This window comes from Sinohyriopsis cumingii, chromosome 1 (assembly GCF_028554795.1).
Source record: "Sinohyriopsis cumingii isolate HCF-2022 chromosome 1, ASM2855479v2, whole genome shotgun sequence".
NCBI lineage: Eukaryota > Metazoa > Mollusca > Bivalvia > Unionida > Unionidae > Sinohyriopsis > Sinohyriopsis cumingii.
This window is the reverse complement of record NC_142961.1, coordinates 182,542,923-182,561,439: the sequence shown is the minus strand read 5'-3', so window position 1 is coordinate 182,561,439 and position 18,517 is coordinate 182,542,923. Positions and strand designations below refer to the sequence as shown.

General features: G+C 33.9%; 1 protein-coding gene across 1 annotated transcript in view; it reads left to right on the top strand.

The window, feature by feature from the left end:
* The window catches only part of LOC149808504 (annexin A6-like), a 227,558-nt gene that overhangs the window by 112,691 nt on the left and 96,350 nt on the right, over positions 1 to 18,517 (top strand). Inside the window, exons 14-15 of the mRNA XM_089978253.1 lie at positions 7,727 to 7,795; positions 11,008 to 11,188. Coding sequence (XP_089834379.1) covers positions 7,727 to 7,795; positions 11,008 to 11,188 — 250 coding nt within the window. The remainder of the gene's footprint in view (positions 1 to 7,726; positions 7,796 to 11,007; positions 11,189 to 18,517) is intronic.

The window sequence follows — 18,517 nt, the reverse complement described above, 5'->3', positions numbered from 1 at the left end:
CTTGAGGGGATGGTTTGTTATGAAATGTAACTTTACAGCAAGCAATTAAGTATTGAGGCAAAAAATTCAGTATCACATTTACCAAATTCCTGGAAAATTTCAGACCTCAACCTGCATTCAGAAATATGATTTAATTAGCATGATATAACTTTTGGTCTTCATTTTTGATGTGCCAGGCAGATGTCAAGCACTGAGCCAAATATCTGTTGCTCTACACATTTTAAATACACAGGCTGCTGAGTTCCTGAACCAAAGTCAACCCCCATTTTATTAATGTATGAGAGGACATCATTATTGTCCATAAGTATTATTTGCTGAATAAATATAAGGCCTGTGCATAAACTGTTGGAAAGAAATTAAAATATGTCACCTGCCATAGTACCACATTAGGATGACTCTTGAGGCATGCCATTCTCTTTACTTGTGACAAAAAATTGTCCATAATGGAGGATGTGAGGAGAATTGATCGTACTCAACTGAACTTTTGACATTTGGATACCAAGAGACCTATTACGGCATGAAATCTTTAACTCATTTTCCAGATGTACCTTTGTCACTGTGAAATACTTACATTGCTTTGGTAACATGCACTGCACCTGGCAAATGTACAATTCAGGAATTGAGAGAAGTGTGACAAGTCAGTCACAAAATGCATTGAAGACACTCCAGCAGGTTCATTTGCAATGCCTTCTACAAAGGGGTCTTTTAATTTATCTCCTAGTTTTGCCCAAGTGAATGAGTCATTTTCATTGGGGGAAGAGCATCCACCATCGCCAGCATTATCTTCAGATGTTTGAGGTGATACAGCCAACATTTGGCTTTGAGGTGACATCACATAGAGAGCTTCCTAGTAGGAACACTGGGCTGATTTTTCCAACATGAAATCCTCTTTAGGATATTGTTTGAAATAATTTCACAGAAAGCATTCAAACATCACAAAGAGCTTGTCTAATAACAACACTGTGATAACCATATATTTATAAAGCATTTTAAACAAATTCACATGAAGCATTCAGACACTTGCAATGTCCACCATTTCAGTACTAGTATCTGGTCACTGTTTGCAAATTCTTGACCTCATGTTATTTCAAGCTGACTAACATTTGTTCATAAAATACCATATTCTAGAGTTATACACAATTTGAAATTACAGTGTGACCCCACTATAGCTTGCTCCATGATAACATAAATTTGGATATAACATGGTTATGGCATGCTTATGAAGTTTCATGTATTTGTACTTTTCTCATACCCAAATTTTTTTTCTTTCTTAAAAGTACAAAAAGTAGTGTGTGAAAAGTTTATTATCATTTTTGGGGAAGAGATCATGTATGAATTTTAATATAAGATGATTGTGGCATGGCTCCTGCAATTTCATATGCATGTATTTTTCTCATACTTGAAAAAAGTTTTTTCTTCTTAAAAGTATGTAAAATAACATGTAAAAAGTTTATTCAGGATCACGTAGTGCTTCACCAACATCGCAAATTGCATTTATATTCCTTACTGGTAACAGTATATACTGTCTGGTGATTTTTTCCCTGACATTATTAACTGTATAAACTTGTATATACAACCTTGGGTTTGGAGTGAAAAAATTTAGAGGCATTATGAAAGGAAGCTGCAAACTTGATATAAAATGCACTTGAATTTATCTCTTATTGGAGAAACAAATTCTTTGTTCATATTGACAAACCATCTTAACAGTGCATTGTTCTATCATAATCCACTGTCCTGAGTACTGTATGCTGTGCAATCTTGGCATTTTTTAAAATAACATTCCTGGTAGCAGAGATCAACCAGATGAAGAATTATCTTACAGTGGATCTTTCAGATGAAATACTGTCGGATTATCGACCACTTAGCAATTAATATATTTATTTTGACCGACCGCTGTATGTGGATGGTAAGTAAAATTCCGCTTCTTTTCACTCTTATAATTAAATCCTTCAGAACACTCATATTTTCTATAGTAATCTCTGTCAGAACAGAACATTTCTGTATTCATCATCTTTTGGCCATTTTCAAAAACTGTCTGACAGATGTGTGGCAGCATCACTCCGACTCTAGAAATGTCACAAAAAAAACCAACAACAAAAAGCCCCAAAACAAAGATTTACTTGTTGGTCTACTTCTGCTTCCAGGACTAGATACAATAGACAAACTTTTTAAAGGCAGGGAAAGTAAAGGCTACAGTTGACCAAATGACAGCAAATTCGTTTTGTTTTTGAATGTACCCAGAAAAATAGTTTTGCTAAAACTTCAAAGAATAATGATCAACTTTGATAAACCAAATGTTCTGTACTAAGCAAATGAAAAAAAATATAGCATCAATCAATGTTCTACAGTTAGTATATGTTACCAGCACAATAAGAAACAGACATCTGTTGGGTCCTCCAAAGCTGTCCTTTAGCGGTCACTTCAGTAATATATCAACAATTCAAAAATGGTACTAACAGCTGCCTCGCTAGGTGCTCAGCATTAAGAGGTTAGTGTTAGGACTGGTTGGTCTGGTGTCAGGATAATGTGACTGGGTGGGACATCATGCTACATGTCTGCGGTATGAAGCCCCAGTGCTAGACATCACTATAAACTGTCACAATGCAGACATCGTAGCGACATGACTGAAAAATTGTTAAAGCTACGTTAAAAATCCTAAACACACACACACCTTTACTAAATATGAAGATGTTTAATTTATATACTATTGTCTCTAGATGAGAATCCCACCCAAAGCAGATGGCCTGACTTTGATAATATCTCATTAATTCCCAGTTATGTATGTTGAGTCTTGCCTTAAAAATCTATTACACATAATAAAGATAAAAAAGATACAAATTTTTTAAATAAATTTAGTGTAATGAGTAACATTTGTATATATAATCTAATTCCTTGGTATCAACATCTGTTTCTTCATAACATGAAATTCTTGTGTGTTTTTAAACCCAGTATATGTCATACTGTTTCTGTGGTTTACATTTTTTTAATGTGCTGGGAAGACTTATGGTGACCTTTAAAGAAAGATATAACACTTGAGTCTTGCACAGATATACCCACACATTTTGACATCATTCATGCAAAATGAATGCCAAAGTATTTAAACAGCAGGTGTAGGTATGTTCATTTTGTACATTTATTTCATCCAAATATCTTGTGAAAACTTGGTGATGCTTATATGCCAAATGGACAGTTAACCTTTCAACTATGAATAAATTCACATGTAATAATGTTGACCTTTCACATATAAAAGCAGAGAAAGTACTAGGTGTAATGATGTGGACTTTTCACATATGAAAGCAGAGAAGGTACTAGGTATAATGATGTTGCCATGATGTTAATCTTGATTGTCAGCTTCTATTGCTATTTATTGATCAGCCTATTGCTGTTATAACAGTTCATTTGCAGCTCTGGCTATTTATATGGTATGTAAGTGACAATGTTGGTGTCACATGACTCATGACATATCTTGAAACAAAGAGGGCAAACTAGCCCTGCAAATGATGGCTCTGCAATAACATGCCCAACTTCATGGTCATAGACTCTAATAACATGCCCAACTTCATGGTCATAGACTCTAATAACATGCCCAACTTCAGGGTCAGGAGCTCTGATAACATGCCCAACTTCAGGGTCATAAATTCTAATAGCATGCCCAACTTAAGGGTCATGAGCACTAATAACATGTCCAACTTCAGGGTCATGAGCACTAATAACATGTCCAACTTCAGGGTCATGAGCTCTAATAACATGCTCATCTTCAGGGTCATGAGCTCTAATAACATGCCCAACTTCAGGGTCATGAGCTCTAATAACATGTCCAACTTCATGGTCATAGACTCTAATAATATGCCCAACTTAAGGGTCATGAGCACTAATAACATGCCCAACTTTGGAGTCATGAGCTCTAATAACATGCCCAACTTCAGGGTCATGAACTAACATGCCCAACTTTGGAGTCATGAGCTCTAATACCATGCCCAACTTCAGGGTCATGAACTAACATGCCCAACTTTGGAGTCATGAGCTCTAATAACATGTCCAACTTCAGGGTCATGAACTAACATGCCCAACTTTGGAGTCATGAGCTCTAATAACATGTCCAACTTCAGGGTCATGAACTAACATGCCCAACTTTGGAGTCATGAGCTCTAATAACATGCCCAACTTCAGGGTCATGAACTAACATGCCCAACTTTGGAGTCATGAGCTCTAATAACATGTCCAACTTCAGGGTCATGAGCTCTAACAACATACCCAACTTTAGGGTCATGAGCTAACATGCCCAACTTTGGAGTCATAAGCTCTAATAACATGTACAACTTAAGAGTCATGAGCTCTAATAACATGCCCAACTTCAGGGTCAGGAACTCTGATAACATACCCAACTTTAGGGTCATGAGCTAACATGCCCAACTTTGGAGTCATAAGCTCTAATAACATGTACAACTTAAGAGTCATGAGCTCTAATAACATGCCCAACTTCATGGTCAGGAACTCTGATAACATGCCCAACTTCTGGGCCATGAGTTTTAATAACATGCCCAACTTTGGAGTTGTGAACCATAGCAATACTAGATATAGCTGCAATGAAGAGGGCAAAACTAGCCATGCTGAATGAAATAACTGCATTGCAGTACCACAATGTGAGCTCCATGACATGCTTGATCTCAGTGTCATGAACCATATTGACACTAGATATAGTGAACCATATTGACACTAGATATAGTGAACCATATTGACACTAGATATAGTTGCAGTGTTTCCTATAGGAAGAAAACCCATTTGTTCATCTGTGATGATCAACCATTAATAATGACATTATAGCAGTGCTGACCAGTGAATTAAAACTTTGCTGTAGGAAGGATTTGCAGTACATTGTCAAAATAAAGGAATCCTGGTCCGATTGTCTTTTATGCACATATTGGCACATGACGGGACGCTCTGAAGTAATGGAAAAACTACAAAAACTTCATTAATTGCTAAAATGATGAACTGACCAGCACTTTAGACCTGCATACTGACCAGTCATTTGGCCTATGCATTATCTTATGAGTCCCTTAGGGTATGAAAGATTCATTGAAATGGATATTTTTATGAGTAGTAGTAGTACAGATATTCTTTAATTCTCAGACCAAAGACTTTTAATCTGGATATAGATCCCTGTCCTAACATGCTTTACAAATAGCTAGAAATATGATTCTTGGTGAAACTGTTTTACAGTCTTGATGTTACAATGTATACAGTGACTTCCCCGCTTCAATGTTTAAGTTCATACCAATCCTAAACATAGAGCATTATTTTGTAAGGTGTGTTGAAATCAGACTTTTAAGTCAATTAATATATTACATAGAGCCTTTGTGGTTAATTGCTAGGTTCAGGTATTTGTTGGAGTTTAAGGGAAAGTTAAATAAAGCCTGAAATTCATATATTTTTTCGCCAAGTGATCATGCAAACATTGGAATATAGCAAACTGTGCATGGTTATTGTTTTTATATTTGTTTTTATATGGTCAGTTATATTGCAAACTGTACATGGTTATTGTTTTTATACGGTCAGTTACAAAATGAATAGGTGATATACAAACAGACAAAAGGTCAACAACGAAAAATAGTTTTATAAACGTGACATTGAGAGCAACTGCACTTGCTTGTCATCATAAATCTCCACACTTTTCACTGCTTAGTCTAAACCGGTCCCTCTCAAAGCTGCAACCCGCCCAAGCCCCCATCTTCTAACTCCCAATACCCTGACCTCTTGACCCAGAGACTAAACCAGGAGTCACCAAATATATACCAGAAAGTGTCTTCTTTCAGTGATGCATATATTAAGTTTTGTCAGAAGCATTTGATAATGTCATTGTAATCAGAATGTGTGTACATTTGATTGAATAGCTGGAAGGGACCTAAGCAGTGGAAGCCACATTTGTGTACGTTTGACTGACTCACTTCTTAGGGACCTGAGGAGTTGGAGCCAAATTTGTGTAGACTTGACTGACTCACCCCCAAGGTCCTTAGGAGTGGCAGCCAAATTTGTGTACATTTGATGGGCTTACCCCAAGGAGTGGAAGCCAAGAATTACACCCTCTCATAAATGGTACCACAGGAGCAACATAACTACGGTGTTTTTGTGCGGAGATTTGTGATGACAGGCAAGTGCAGTTCTTCTCAATGTCACATTTATAAAACTATTTTTCTTTGTTGACCTTTTGTTCAGTAGTTTGGGAGGGGCTGTGATAATGGACAGACAGATGGATAAATGGATAGACAATCACAGTATCAAAATATCCTCAGCATTTGTTTACAAAAGTCATATTTAGTTGGCATGTACAGTCCCAGTGTTCATGTTCATCACCTCAAAGTTAAATGCATTAAACCTTTGAAACCAGCCTAGTCATGTAAAAATATTCTCATTGCATGCAAAAAATAAATTTATATGTACATTTACATCGTGAGTTAGAGATTTTGAGTACCTTTTATATGGTATTAATTACTTGGATATGTTGGGATGATTTAAAAAATCAGAAGTTTTTGATTTACATTGTTTATATAGTGCAAATCGATTTTTCTGGGGCCAAAAAAAATGTCACACAAACCAGGAAAGTTTTTTTTAAAAAATCATTTACTTCCTATACAATTATTGCACAGATATTATAGTTTTTTATGGTGTATGCCCTACAGACTAGCATGTCTTTTTTTTCAGTTAGGTTGGGAAACATGTTTCATGATGGTTCATCAAAAGACACAATATGGGCAACTGTAACAGTCTGTAAAAGAAATTTTATGTAATTATATTAAAACAAAATAATACACAGATATGTTAAAAACAAAATAACAAACAGATATGTTAAAAACAAAATAATCCACAGATCTATTAAAGCAAAATAATCCATAGATCTGTTAAAACAAATGATATAATAAGGGACATTCTTCAGCAAGTTTATGAACAAGGTTGGAACAAAATGTGTTGATAAATGAATATTTTAAGAGTCGTCATTATTAGCCAAACAAAGCACTGAAAATGTTTTTTGATCTAATACTTAGTCCAGACTGCATTTAATACTTAGTCCAGACTGCATTTAATACTTAGTCCAGACTGCATTGAATACTTAGTCCAGACTGCATTGACTACTTAGCCTAGTCACCATTGAATACTTAGCCCACTCTGCATTGAATACTTAGCCCAGTCACCATTGAATACTTAGCCCACTCTGCATTGAATACTTAGCCCACTCTGCATTACATATGTAGCCCAGTCTGCATTGAATACTTAGCCCAGTCTGCATTGAATACTTAGCCCAGGCTGCATTGAATACTTAGCGCAGCTTGCATAGATTATTTGTTTGTATACTGAGCACATTCTGCATAGATCATTTGTTCAAATATTTAGCACGGATTCTATAGATTGTTTGAATACTTAACACAGACTGCATAGTTCAGATACTTAACACATTCTGCATAGATTGTTTGTTCTAATACTTAGCACATACTGCATACATCATTTGTTCAAATATGTAGCACAGACTGCATAGTTTGTTTGAATACTTAACACAGTGTTATTAGATGTTTGTTCAAATACTTAGCATAGACTGCATAGATGAAGTTTATTGAAGAAAAAAAATCATACAAAGTGAATAATTTTAAGACAATTTCAGAACCATCATTTCTCTGTCACTTTCCTATTTTTGAGATGTGTTCATGGGTTGTCTTTTCTTTTTTGCTATTGTCAGGGCCATAAAGAAGGAACTGGAGAGACGGATCCAAAAGAAGCTTGGAATGATGCTAAGGAGCTACATGAGGCTAGTGGTCAAAATAAATTAATTTTTAACTTGTACATCTAGCTGAAAAAATGTTTAATGTTTGTAAAATAAAGCCATGTTGTCAGTAATTTTTATTTCTTCTTTAAAACAGTTTTTTGGATGTATGAATAATCATTGGCAAAATAGATTGCATTTATTAAATTCATTCATAAAGTATACAAATTTGCAGTCTTGAAAAAAATTATGTATGAACCAATTACAGTACACAAAACTTGTTGGATTGATAGTTTTCAAAACATTAAATAATATGGCACATTTCAGAGACATAAATTGGCATATAAACATTAGGGGGTACAACACATTTCTCAGAGAGAGACATAGAGAAAGAGAGAGAGAGAATATATTAGAGGGCATGACACATTTCACAAAGAGAATTCAGCATATAAACATTAGAAGGTATGACACATTTCAGAAAGAGAGAGAGAATACAGCATATTAGAAGGTATGAAACATTTTACAAAGAGAATTCAGCATATAAACATTAGAGGGTATGACACATTTCACAAAGAGAATTCAGTATGTAAACATTAGAGGATATGATACATTTCACAAAGAGAATTCAGTATGTAAACATTAGAGGGTATGACACATTTCACAAAGAGAATTCAGCATATAAACATTAGAGGGTATGATACATTTCACAAAGAGAATTCAGTATGTAAACATTAGAGGATATGACACATTTCACAAAGAGAATTCAGTATCTAAACATTAGAGGGTATGACACATTTCACAAAGAGAATTCAGTATGTAAACATTAGAGGATATGATACATTTCACAAAGAGAATTCAGTATCTAAACATTAGAGGGTATGACACATTTCACAAAGAGAATTCAGCATATAACCATTAGAGGGTATGATGCATTTCACAAAGAGAATTCAGCATATAACAATAAGAGGGTATGACACATTTCACAAAGAGAATTCAGTATCTAAACATTAGAGGGTATGATACATTTCACAAAGAGAATTCAGCATATAAACATTAGAGGGTATGACACATTTCACAAAGAGAATTCAGCATATAAACATTAGAGGGTATGACACATTTCACATAGAGAATTCAGCATATAAACATTAGAGGGTATGACACATTTCACAAAGAGAATTCAGTATCTAAACATTAGAGGGTATGATACATTTCACAAAGAGAATTCAGTATCTAACATTAGAGGGTATGACACATTTCACAAAGAGAATTCAGCATATAAACATTAGAGGGTATGACACATTTCACAAAAAGAATTCAGCATATAAACATTAGAGGGTATGACACATTTCACGAAGAGAATTCAGCATATAAACATTAGAGAATTATGACACATTTCACAAAGAGAATTCAGCATATAAACATTAGAGGGTATGACACATTTCACAAAGAGAATTCAGCATATAGACATTAGAGGGTATGACACATTTCACATAGAGAATTCAGCATATAAACTTTAGAGGGTATGACACATTTCACAAAGAGAATTCAGCATATAAACATTAGAGAATTATGACACATTTCACAAAGAGAATTCAGCATATAAACATTAGAGGGTATGACACATTTCACAAAGAGAATTCAGCATATAAACATTAGAGAATTATAACACATTTCACAAAGAGAATTTCAGCATATAAACATTAGAGGGTATGACACATTTCACAAAGAGAATTCAGCATATAAACATTAGAGAATTATAACACATTTCACAAAGAGAATTTCAGCATATAAACATTAGAGAATTATGACACATTTCACAAAGAGAATTCAGCATATAAACATTAGAGGGTATGACACATTTCACAAAGAGAATTCAGCATATAAACATTAGAGGGTATGACACATTTCACATAGAGAATTCAGCATATAAACATTAGAGGGTATGACACATTTCACATAGAGAATTCAGCATATAAACATTAGAGGGTATGACACATTTCACATAGAGAATTCAGCATATAAACATTAGAGGGTATGACACACTTCACATAGAGAATTCAGCATATAAAATACATTGCAGAGTCCTTCGGATGCATAGTTTAGAATATGAAAATTTCCAATCAGGGGTCAGAATTATATGTTGGACTTTACTCTATACTGAGACATGATGCAATAATTCTGATCCAGGTGACACAATTTTCCTGTCCAAACAATGATGCATAATGAAGGATTCTTTTTCTCACATTCTAGCTAAAAAAATGCTAATTACTTACAAAATGGCACCCAATTGATACGGCTAAAGTCTAATGGGGAAAAAATACCCATTACATTTTTTAAAATAATTTGAAAGAGAATATGAAGATTTGTCAGTATAAACTTGGAAATGGTTTAAAGCCCAGATAGATAAGCTAACTACTGTCATGAAATTAAAAGGCTAGAAATATCACAGGCAGTCATGACATCATAAGGATAGAAATATCACGGGCAGTCTTGACATTAAAAGGATAGAAATATCACAGACAGTCATGACATCATAAGGATAGAAATATCACAGGCAGTCATGACATTAAATGGATAGAAATATCACAGGTAGTCATGGCATTAAAAGGATAGATATATCACAGGCAGTCATGACATCATTCAAACCGGTCAGAGTGGCGATGTGCCAGTAAAAATGATATTGTGAAAAGAAAAGCAGATGTGTTAGTAAAGAAATGTGTTACATTTTTGTCTATGTCCTATACTAGAAAACATGGTCATGTATGTAAAGAAATGTGACAGATTTTGTCTGTGTCCTATACTAGAACACATGGCCATATATGTAAAGAAATGTGGCAAATTTTTGTCTGTGTTCTTTACTAGAACACATGGTCATATATGTAAAGAAATGTGATAGATTTTTGTCTTGATTGTATTGGCAGTTAGCAAGATGTAGGTATCATTTTCTGGTCATACATATTGTCATCATTTTTGTCAACAATCCAAATATTTGTGGTTTAAACTTTTGCATTTTCATCTGTTTGTTGAACACTATTGCATGTACTGTCATGACTGCATTCACCAGCAAAAACAAGTCACATTTACCTACTTTATAAGCATTAGAGACTAAAATTTGTTTTTTTTAGATCATGCCCTGAATGGGCAGTTTTAACATTGTGCATTGTTTTTAACACATTGTTGATATTTGTTTGATTTTCTTTTGGTATATTTTTCCTGATATTTCTGTACCAGCAATATTAACATTTTTGTGTTTTCAGTCTGGTGATGACCGATGGACAGGTGAATCAGGAAAATTTTTCAAGCTTTTGACAGAGAAGCCATTTGCCCATCTGAAGAGTGTCCTGTCAGAGTTTAAGGTTGCCTCTGGGGGCAAGGATGTTCTGGAAATAGTTAAGGAAGAATGCCCTGATGATTACTACAGAGCAATGACTGCACTGAGTAATTACTTGCATTTCTTGTTTGTTTCTGTAGCCTAAGAAAATATTTGACCGTGTAAAATGTAAAAAGTATTATGAAATTTGTTTTGGTTTGTTCTCAGACACCTCAGAAAATCCACGATTAGGCACCAGGGTAAGGTAAACATGATGGTAACAAAGCATGGTTTGTATTTTACTTCTGCATATTTCTTGTTGATGCTATTTAATTACACAGGTAATGTGGATTATACATGCTAATTAATTACACAGGGAATGTGGATTATACATACTTATTAATTACACAGGGAATGTGGATTATACATGCTCATTAATTACAAAGAGAATGTGGATTATACATGCTAATTAATTACACAGGGAATGTAGATTATATATGCTCATTAATTACACAGGGAATGTGGATTATACATGCTAATTAATTACACAGGGAATGGGGATTATACATGCTAAGTAATTACACAGAATGTGGATTATACATGCTAATTAATTTCACAGAGAATGTGGATTATACATGCTAATTAATTTCACAGAATGTGGATTATACATGCTAATTAATTACACATTGAATGTGGATTATACATGCTAATTAATTTCACAGAGAATTAGAATTATACATGCTAATTAATTACACAGGGAATGTGGATTATACATAATTAATTTCACATTGAATGTGGATTATACATGCTAATTAATTTCACAGAGAATGTGGATTATACATGCTAATTAATTTCACAGAGAATGAGGATTATACATGCTAATTAATTACACATTGAATGTGGAATATACATGCTAATTAATTACACAGGGAATGTGGAGTATACATGCTAAGTAATTACACAGAATGTGGATTATATATGCTAATTAATTTTACAGAGAATGTGGATTATACATGCTAATTAATTACACAGGGAATGTGGATTGTACATGCTAAGTAATTACACAGAATGTGGATTATACATGCTAATTAATTACACAGAGAATGTGGATTATACATGCAGATTAGAGGCAGTATGAAATGATAGAAGGTTCAAAATGTTATTTTAATGTTTTAGCACTACTGGTTTAAATTTTAAATTGTATTTGCAAGTTATTCTTATTGGTTTTTCAAAACCTTGCACTTTAATTTAAAAATACAATCTCTCTCCTGCAAATATGCTAAATTTCAGGCATGGACAAGTGTACAAGGGTTTCAGATTTTTTATCAAAATATTAATGTGACCACCTTGTTTGAGGAAAAATGAATCAGGAATCCAGTAAAATTATCTTTATTTGCATAATATTTATGAGGAAATATAAATCAGTTACCATTATTTTAATTACAGAACTCCATTTACCTTATGTCCAGTTGAAGTAGAGGAATTTTACTTGATGGAAAGATCATCATTTTGAGGCTCTTTTTAACAGTATACATATTACAATCAAACAATGTAAATAAATGTTTGTTGCTATTTCAGTCATTTCCCTTCATTCAATTTGCAATTTTCCCAAAGAAAACTCTTTATATTGCATTCATCGCAGTATATCCCATTTTATGGCCAGTATTAAATTAATTTTTAAATTGGTACCATTTTTCTTTAAGCGTCACTTTAAATAAAATATTTCCTAGGCAAATGTGCCAAATTACAGCTGAATAATTGGTGTATCAAGGGTTAAAAGTTTTGATCACAACATTCATATAATCACCTTTCTTTTGAGATTGGACAATCCAGGGACTGTGATCATGTGACCTGTGGGATAATTGAATTATTGCAATCAAGAACTCTGGATACGTCATATTTTAGAAGCATTTTTTGATGATTAATTTTTATATTTTGATTATACCACAAAGTCATAGTTATCACATCGGACCATTGGCAGTATTTTATTTCTAGGCATGTTCCTAAATATAAAGCACATGTACAGAGAATCTTGAAATCTTGACAATGCAAGCTGATCTACTGATTGTAAATGGAAAGTCCTTTTTTAGGAAATGAAAATTCTGAGGGTAGTAAGCAAACCAAGTAATAGTCAACAGATCAGAAATTAATTTAATAACGAAATTCAACCAATCAGATGTCTGAGTATCTCATTAATATGCATAGACATCACTCATTCGTATGATCTGCATGATATAAGCAGAGATATTTCGTAAAGGCTGCATAAAACATTGAAAGAAAGCTTCAAGTGTTGAAGTCCTGGTTCTACAGAAGTACTTGAATGTTACACATGAACTGTGTCTGGGCAGTCAGAGGAAGTTCTCTTAATTGCATGTGTCAAACAATGTACGAAAATCTAACACCTATTAATTAAACCAAACAGATGCCAATAAGATGCAAATCTCCTTGACAACAGCAGTGATTCAACTGAGATTTAACTCCATTTATAGTGGGATCTTAACAAACTCAGGGAATCAAATGTTAGTTCACCTCTGTATTAAGTGCAGATGCTGCTGATAGTTATCTCATCTGAGATTATCTTGATGGTATAAGCCTACAACAAGTTTTATTAATATCTATTCTGCATATAAAAGCCTCTGAGGGTTTAACAAGTGTAGCCAATAAGATTCAGGATATCTCATGTGGATGACATTCATTATCAATCTAATTTGATTTCATCATAAAAGAAGCTTATATACCAAGCTTAATCAAAAGTAAACTTGAAGATAAAGCATATAGAATGTAAATAAGGAATCTCGGATAGGTGCACAAACCCTAAATTCATGTAGCCATTGGTAGGGTGAGCTAAACAATAAAAGGGTTTAGTTTGATACCTCAGTTGTTAAATTTGTGATACTGGCAATAAATGTGTCTCAGTTCAAGTCATTCAGGTTGCTGCTTTTTAAATGGAGAACTAACAATTGAAGTCATTTGAAGTAATATATGCTGGTCAAGATGTATACAGATTTGTTTCAGATGATTAAATATATGAGACCATGCATTAATGAGTCAAGCTAATACATACATGTTGGTGGTATGTGTGTCTGTCTACAATGCAAAGGTGCTAGGTGCAAAACTCAGCAATAGCTCAACTTTGTCCCTACCTATATATAAATACAAACACCAGTGAATATTGCTGATGTTAGATCAGGTGAAAACAAGGGTGATAGCCTCATGGTATTATGATAATACTCTGTACTCTTTTTTTTAAAAAAAAAACTTTGATCATTTTGCATCTTGCATATTTAGTTTTGGAAGATGCAGGAAAGCTGGCAAAGACTGGCAAATGTTTTTCAAATAGTACAATTGAAAGTTATCACTAATACAATTACCAGTCAGCAACTGCATAGTTTTTTGGATAGCTTTTATATGTGGTTGTCACATGCACATTAGGTGAAGTTAGTAAATATTGAAAGACTTTGAATTTAGAAATGACATTTAAAGAAAAACTGTCCTACTGATTTAAGAATAATTTAAGACTGGCCATATAAATGATTGTCCATGTAAGACAAAAGTACACACATTGCCATGACTAAATAATGATGAAAATTTCAATTTTTATGCGTTGCCATATTTATGGAGAAATGTTCGGTTTTAGTGATTCTATCCCATCGGGTCACAAGATTCTTTTCTGCTTAGTAACTTTTGAATGACTTTATGGATTAAAATCAAATATGATTGCAACTGTACATTAAAAAGCCTGTCATGTTCAGTTTTCACCTTATTCCAGCAAACTTGCATGGCGTTTGGGCCCTTGTTTGACTAAGAACTGTGCCTTTAAATTTTGTTTCCACTAACTTTTGAAGGAATACAAATAAATTTTGTATGGGGTTTTTCATTAAGAAGACATGTTAAGTTCCAATATCAACATTTTATGGAGTTATTGTACCTGTTTGACTCAGAATTTTGACCTTCAATTTCTAATTAAAACCCGATTTTAGTATGAGGCATTATATTAAAAAGTCACAGGTCTGGTTTAATTTTTACTATTTTCTGTCATTATTTTCTTGAGTTTTGGCCCCCATTTCACTTTGACCTTTGTCCACCATTTGACTTAGACATTTGGCCCAATATGACTTTGACCGTTGGTCCTCATTTGACTTAGACCTTTGGCCCCCATTTGTCTTAGACCTTTGGCCCTTTAATTGCATCATATTGGCAGGGACATCTGTGGTATATGGACACATTTCTAGTTTCTCAGAAATATTATGCGGACAATGATGATTTTACTCAAGTTTCTGATCGCTTTTCCCTCAAGTTCCGAATTGAAGGCCTTGATTTTTGTCATCTGGTTTTTTACTTCACCAGTTCCGAGTTAGACTAGGGTTTCTGATTGTAGGCTGTCTACTATCTTCCTGTAATAACTGGTCTCAGTTTATAAGCAGGAACATGAAAAGTTGAATAGAAAGATATGAGACAGAAAGTGTTGAGTTATTAATATTTTTAAAAAGTTGTATTTAGTGTACAGTAAACTTTTGATATGGTGTTTTAATATGACACATTGTGAATTAATTGTTCTACTCACTTTTCTGTAGTTCAGGTTATTTTTTGGTAAAAATATACCCCTCTCTTACTTAAAAAAAACCTTGGGGAGGCCATATTTCAAACTGTTTTGATTCTGACAATGGAGGGTGGGTTAGGAAAATCACTTCTAGTGTGGGCTGCATCAACAAAATCTATAATCACATGCAGGTTTATCTGAGAAAAAAAAGGAATATATATTTAAAATTTCATCTAACTCCCTCTTCCTGGTCTAACTCATGGCCAGTCAATATACTGGGGGCAGAGAAGCTGCCAGGCATGTAAGTGTGCAAATTTGTATGAATTCAAACACTTGGAAAGCAGTGATGCATGAGAAATCCCATAAATTAGTTCAAGGTCACATGTACAAAAAAAATGTACTCTGAGCAGTATACTATTTTTATTTAACTGTGAACCATTAAAGTATTTGTCACAACATAAGTTGCACTGCCTGTAGAGGTCTTGTTGCACTTGGTTTTTTTTTCTTCATGTTAGTAACTGTTTACACATCTGGATACTGATGGCTTGACATGAATAGTTGCTAAAATTGGTACATTGTGTCCTGGAATAAGAATTATGTTATAGTTTTAACCTTACATCCATTAATGAAGTTTTACAAATGCATGTTTGGATATGGGCTATCAAGAAAACTCCAAATGGCTGACTCTTCACATGGTTGATGTTAAATGGTATTAAGCAAATACTGGCTGATGATGATAGCGATGATGATGACAATAAGATTTGAAAGTTTTGAAGCATATCATACCATTAGAGCTGGAAATGTTTTACAGGAAATACCAGTGGGTGATTTGGGGCTGAAAAATAATGTTGAATACAAGTCAAATGTACTGTACTGGATGGACAAGCAGACAGGCAGTTGAAAAGTAGATTTCAGTTTTCATTTCTTTTCTCAAAAAATTCAGCACTAAGGGATTTTGTGCTACAAAAATGTATAGCAATTAAGGTTATGTATAAATTGAATAAATAAGAATTTAAAAGAAATAAAAAGTAAGGATATTTATCTGATCAAAATACCTGTATGAACAAGCAAACTCAGGCATTGATGGATTAATAGTGCAGCATTTTGGAACAGACAAGAAATTTGACATCATAGGCAGAAAGTGTTGATTCAAGAGAGTGAAATTTTGGCAGAGTTTATGTTAGGGCTGTTTCATTTAAACATACTTGGTACCTAGGGAAGTCAGTTTTTAAAACATGTATGTCAGGGTATGTTCATTGCACAGAGTTCATATTAAAATGAAAAGAAAGTTATAAATTGCATCTATGGGTGAGTGCCTTCCCTGGGTCCCAGGTATGTTTTACTGGAACAGCCAAAGCAAAAAATCTTATTCTGGAAGAGAGATATCCAAGAAACAGTACCTGTGAGAAGTCAAAATTTGTATATAACAACCATAAAGAACGGTTTGTTCAAGCTGGCTATGCTAGCTATACATATGCCTATTCAGACAGCAGACTGTGAAAGCAGGGTTCTTGTCATAGAACAATATTTATACACAGATAAGAAACAGATTAAACCCAGAAACAATTAAAAGAGTAATGCTTATACAACTAGAGGGAATATGTTTAAGGGATTTTGATTTTAACAGAGTGGCATGGTAAGAAAGAGATATGAATATTTAAGTGTTTGGTAAATACTGAATTATGGCTGTCCTGCCCTTTTTTTGTTGTCTCCTCCCTTGCTTTGATGTCGGGGGGAAGCTTTCCCCTTTAGATACAATCCTTGCAGCATCTTTGCGGGGGAGATAACTTGATTGGGTTATTTGATTTTATTGGGCTTGACTTATCCATAGTATTCATGACCTTTGGGCATGTTAAGTAAGCATGGCCAAAGAAAGTACAACAATTGGGAGTTGTTTAGTTTTTTTTATAGAAACAGAATCCATGTGGAATAGATCCAGAAAAAAGACGTATGCTGTCTTGGAATTCAGTCTCCCAGTTCCATTTCACACTGGCACAGACATTCTCTGGTTGACAAACAATTAGCATGGTAATCAGATAAATATATGACAAATTCAGATACATATTGAAAACAAGACCATAGTATGGGTGGATAGAGTCACCAGAATGACTGGAACAGTTATAATCACCTAAATGGACTTTGAATTTTGCAACTGTGGGCATGTATTTGCCAGATATGTAAGCTGGGAATATTACCTAACAATGCTAAACTAATGGGGCACTTTCTGAAGTATATAATAATGACAGGGAAGAACATAAGTGTGTTCTTTAATGCATGCAGTATTGTTTTCTCAGCTTGAATAGAAATAACGTCAAAGGGTGGACAATAAAAGATGTGCAGTTAACTTAATAGATGATTTAAATGTATTTTAACCAGTCCATTCTGGTGATTATATATGTTTTTGTACATTTCAGTGAGTCTATCCACTGAAATTGTATAGTTTAAAAAAATCTTGGAAATTTAGATATCAGATTTTTGGGGTGCAGATTATAAGTATGCTTTTGCCATAAAGACTTTAAGAATTTGATTTCTTGGTTTATTGGTTCTAATAGTTACTCAGTCTGAATGTATCACAGAAAAACATTGATGCATTTTCAGATTTTATTTGTTAAATATTTATCACCCTATGCAGATCTCCCGATGGGCCAAAAATAGCTGTTTGTAGAGTTGGATGTTAATTAGATACATGTCATTAAAAAAAATAATTTACAGTATTCATAGGTTTAAAGACAATTGCTATGGTCATAGTTGATGCACTCATACAGCTGTGGCAAAATGATGAGTCTATACTTCTGTTGCTGGTGTTGTTCTTGATTTGTTGGTTGATATGGTTTGGTTTGGTTTTACAGGGTTTAACTCCATTTTTAAGCACATGATAGACTATACATGGTGACAAGTATATTTGGTGAAGGAAAAG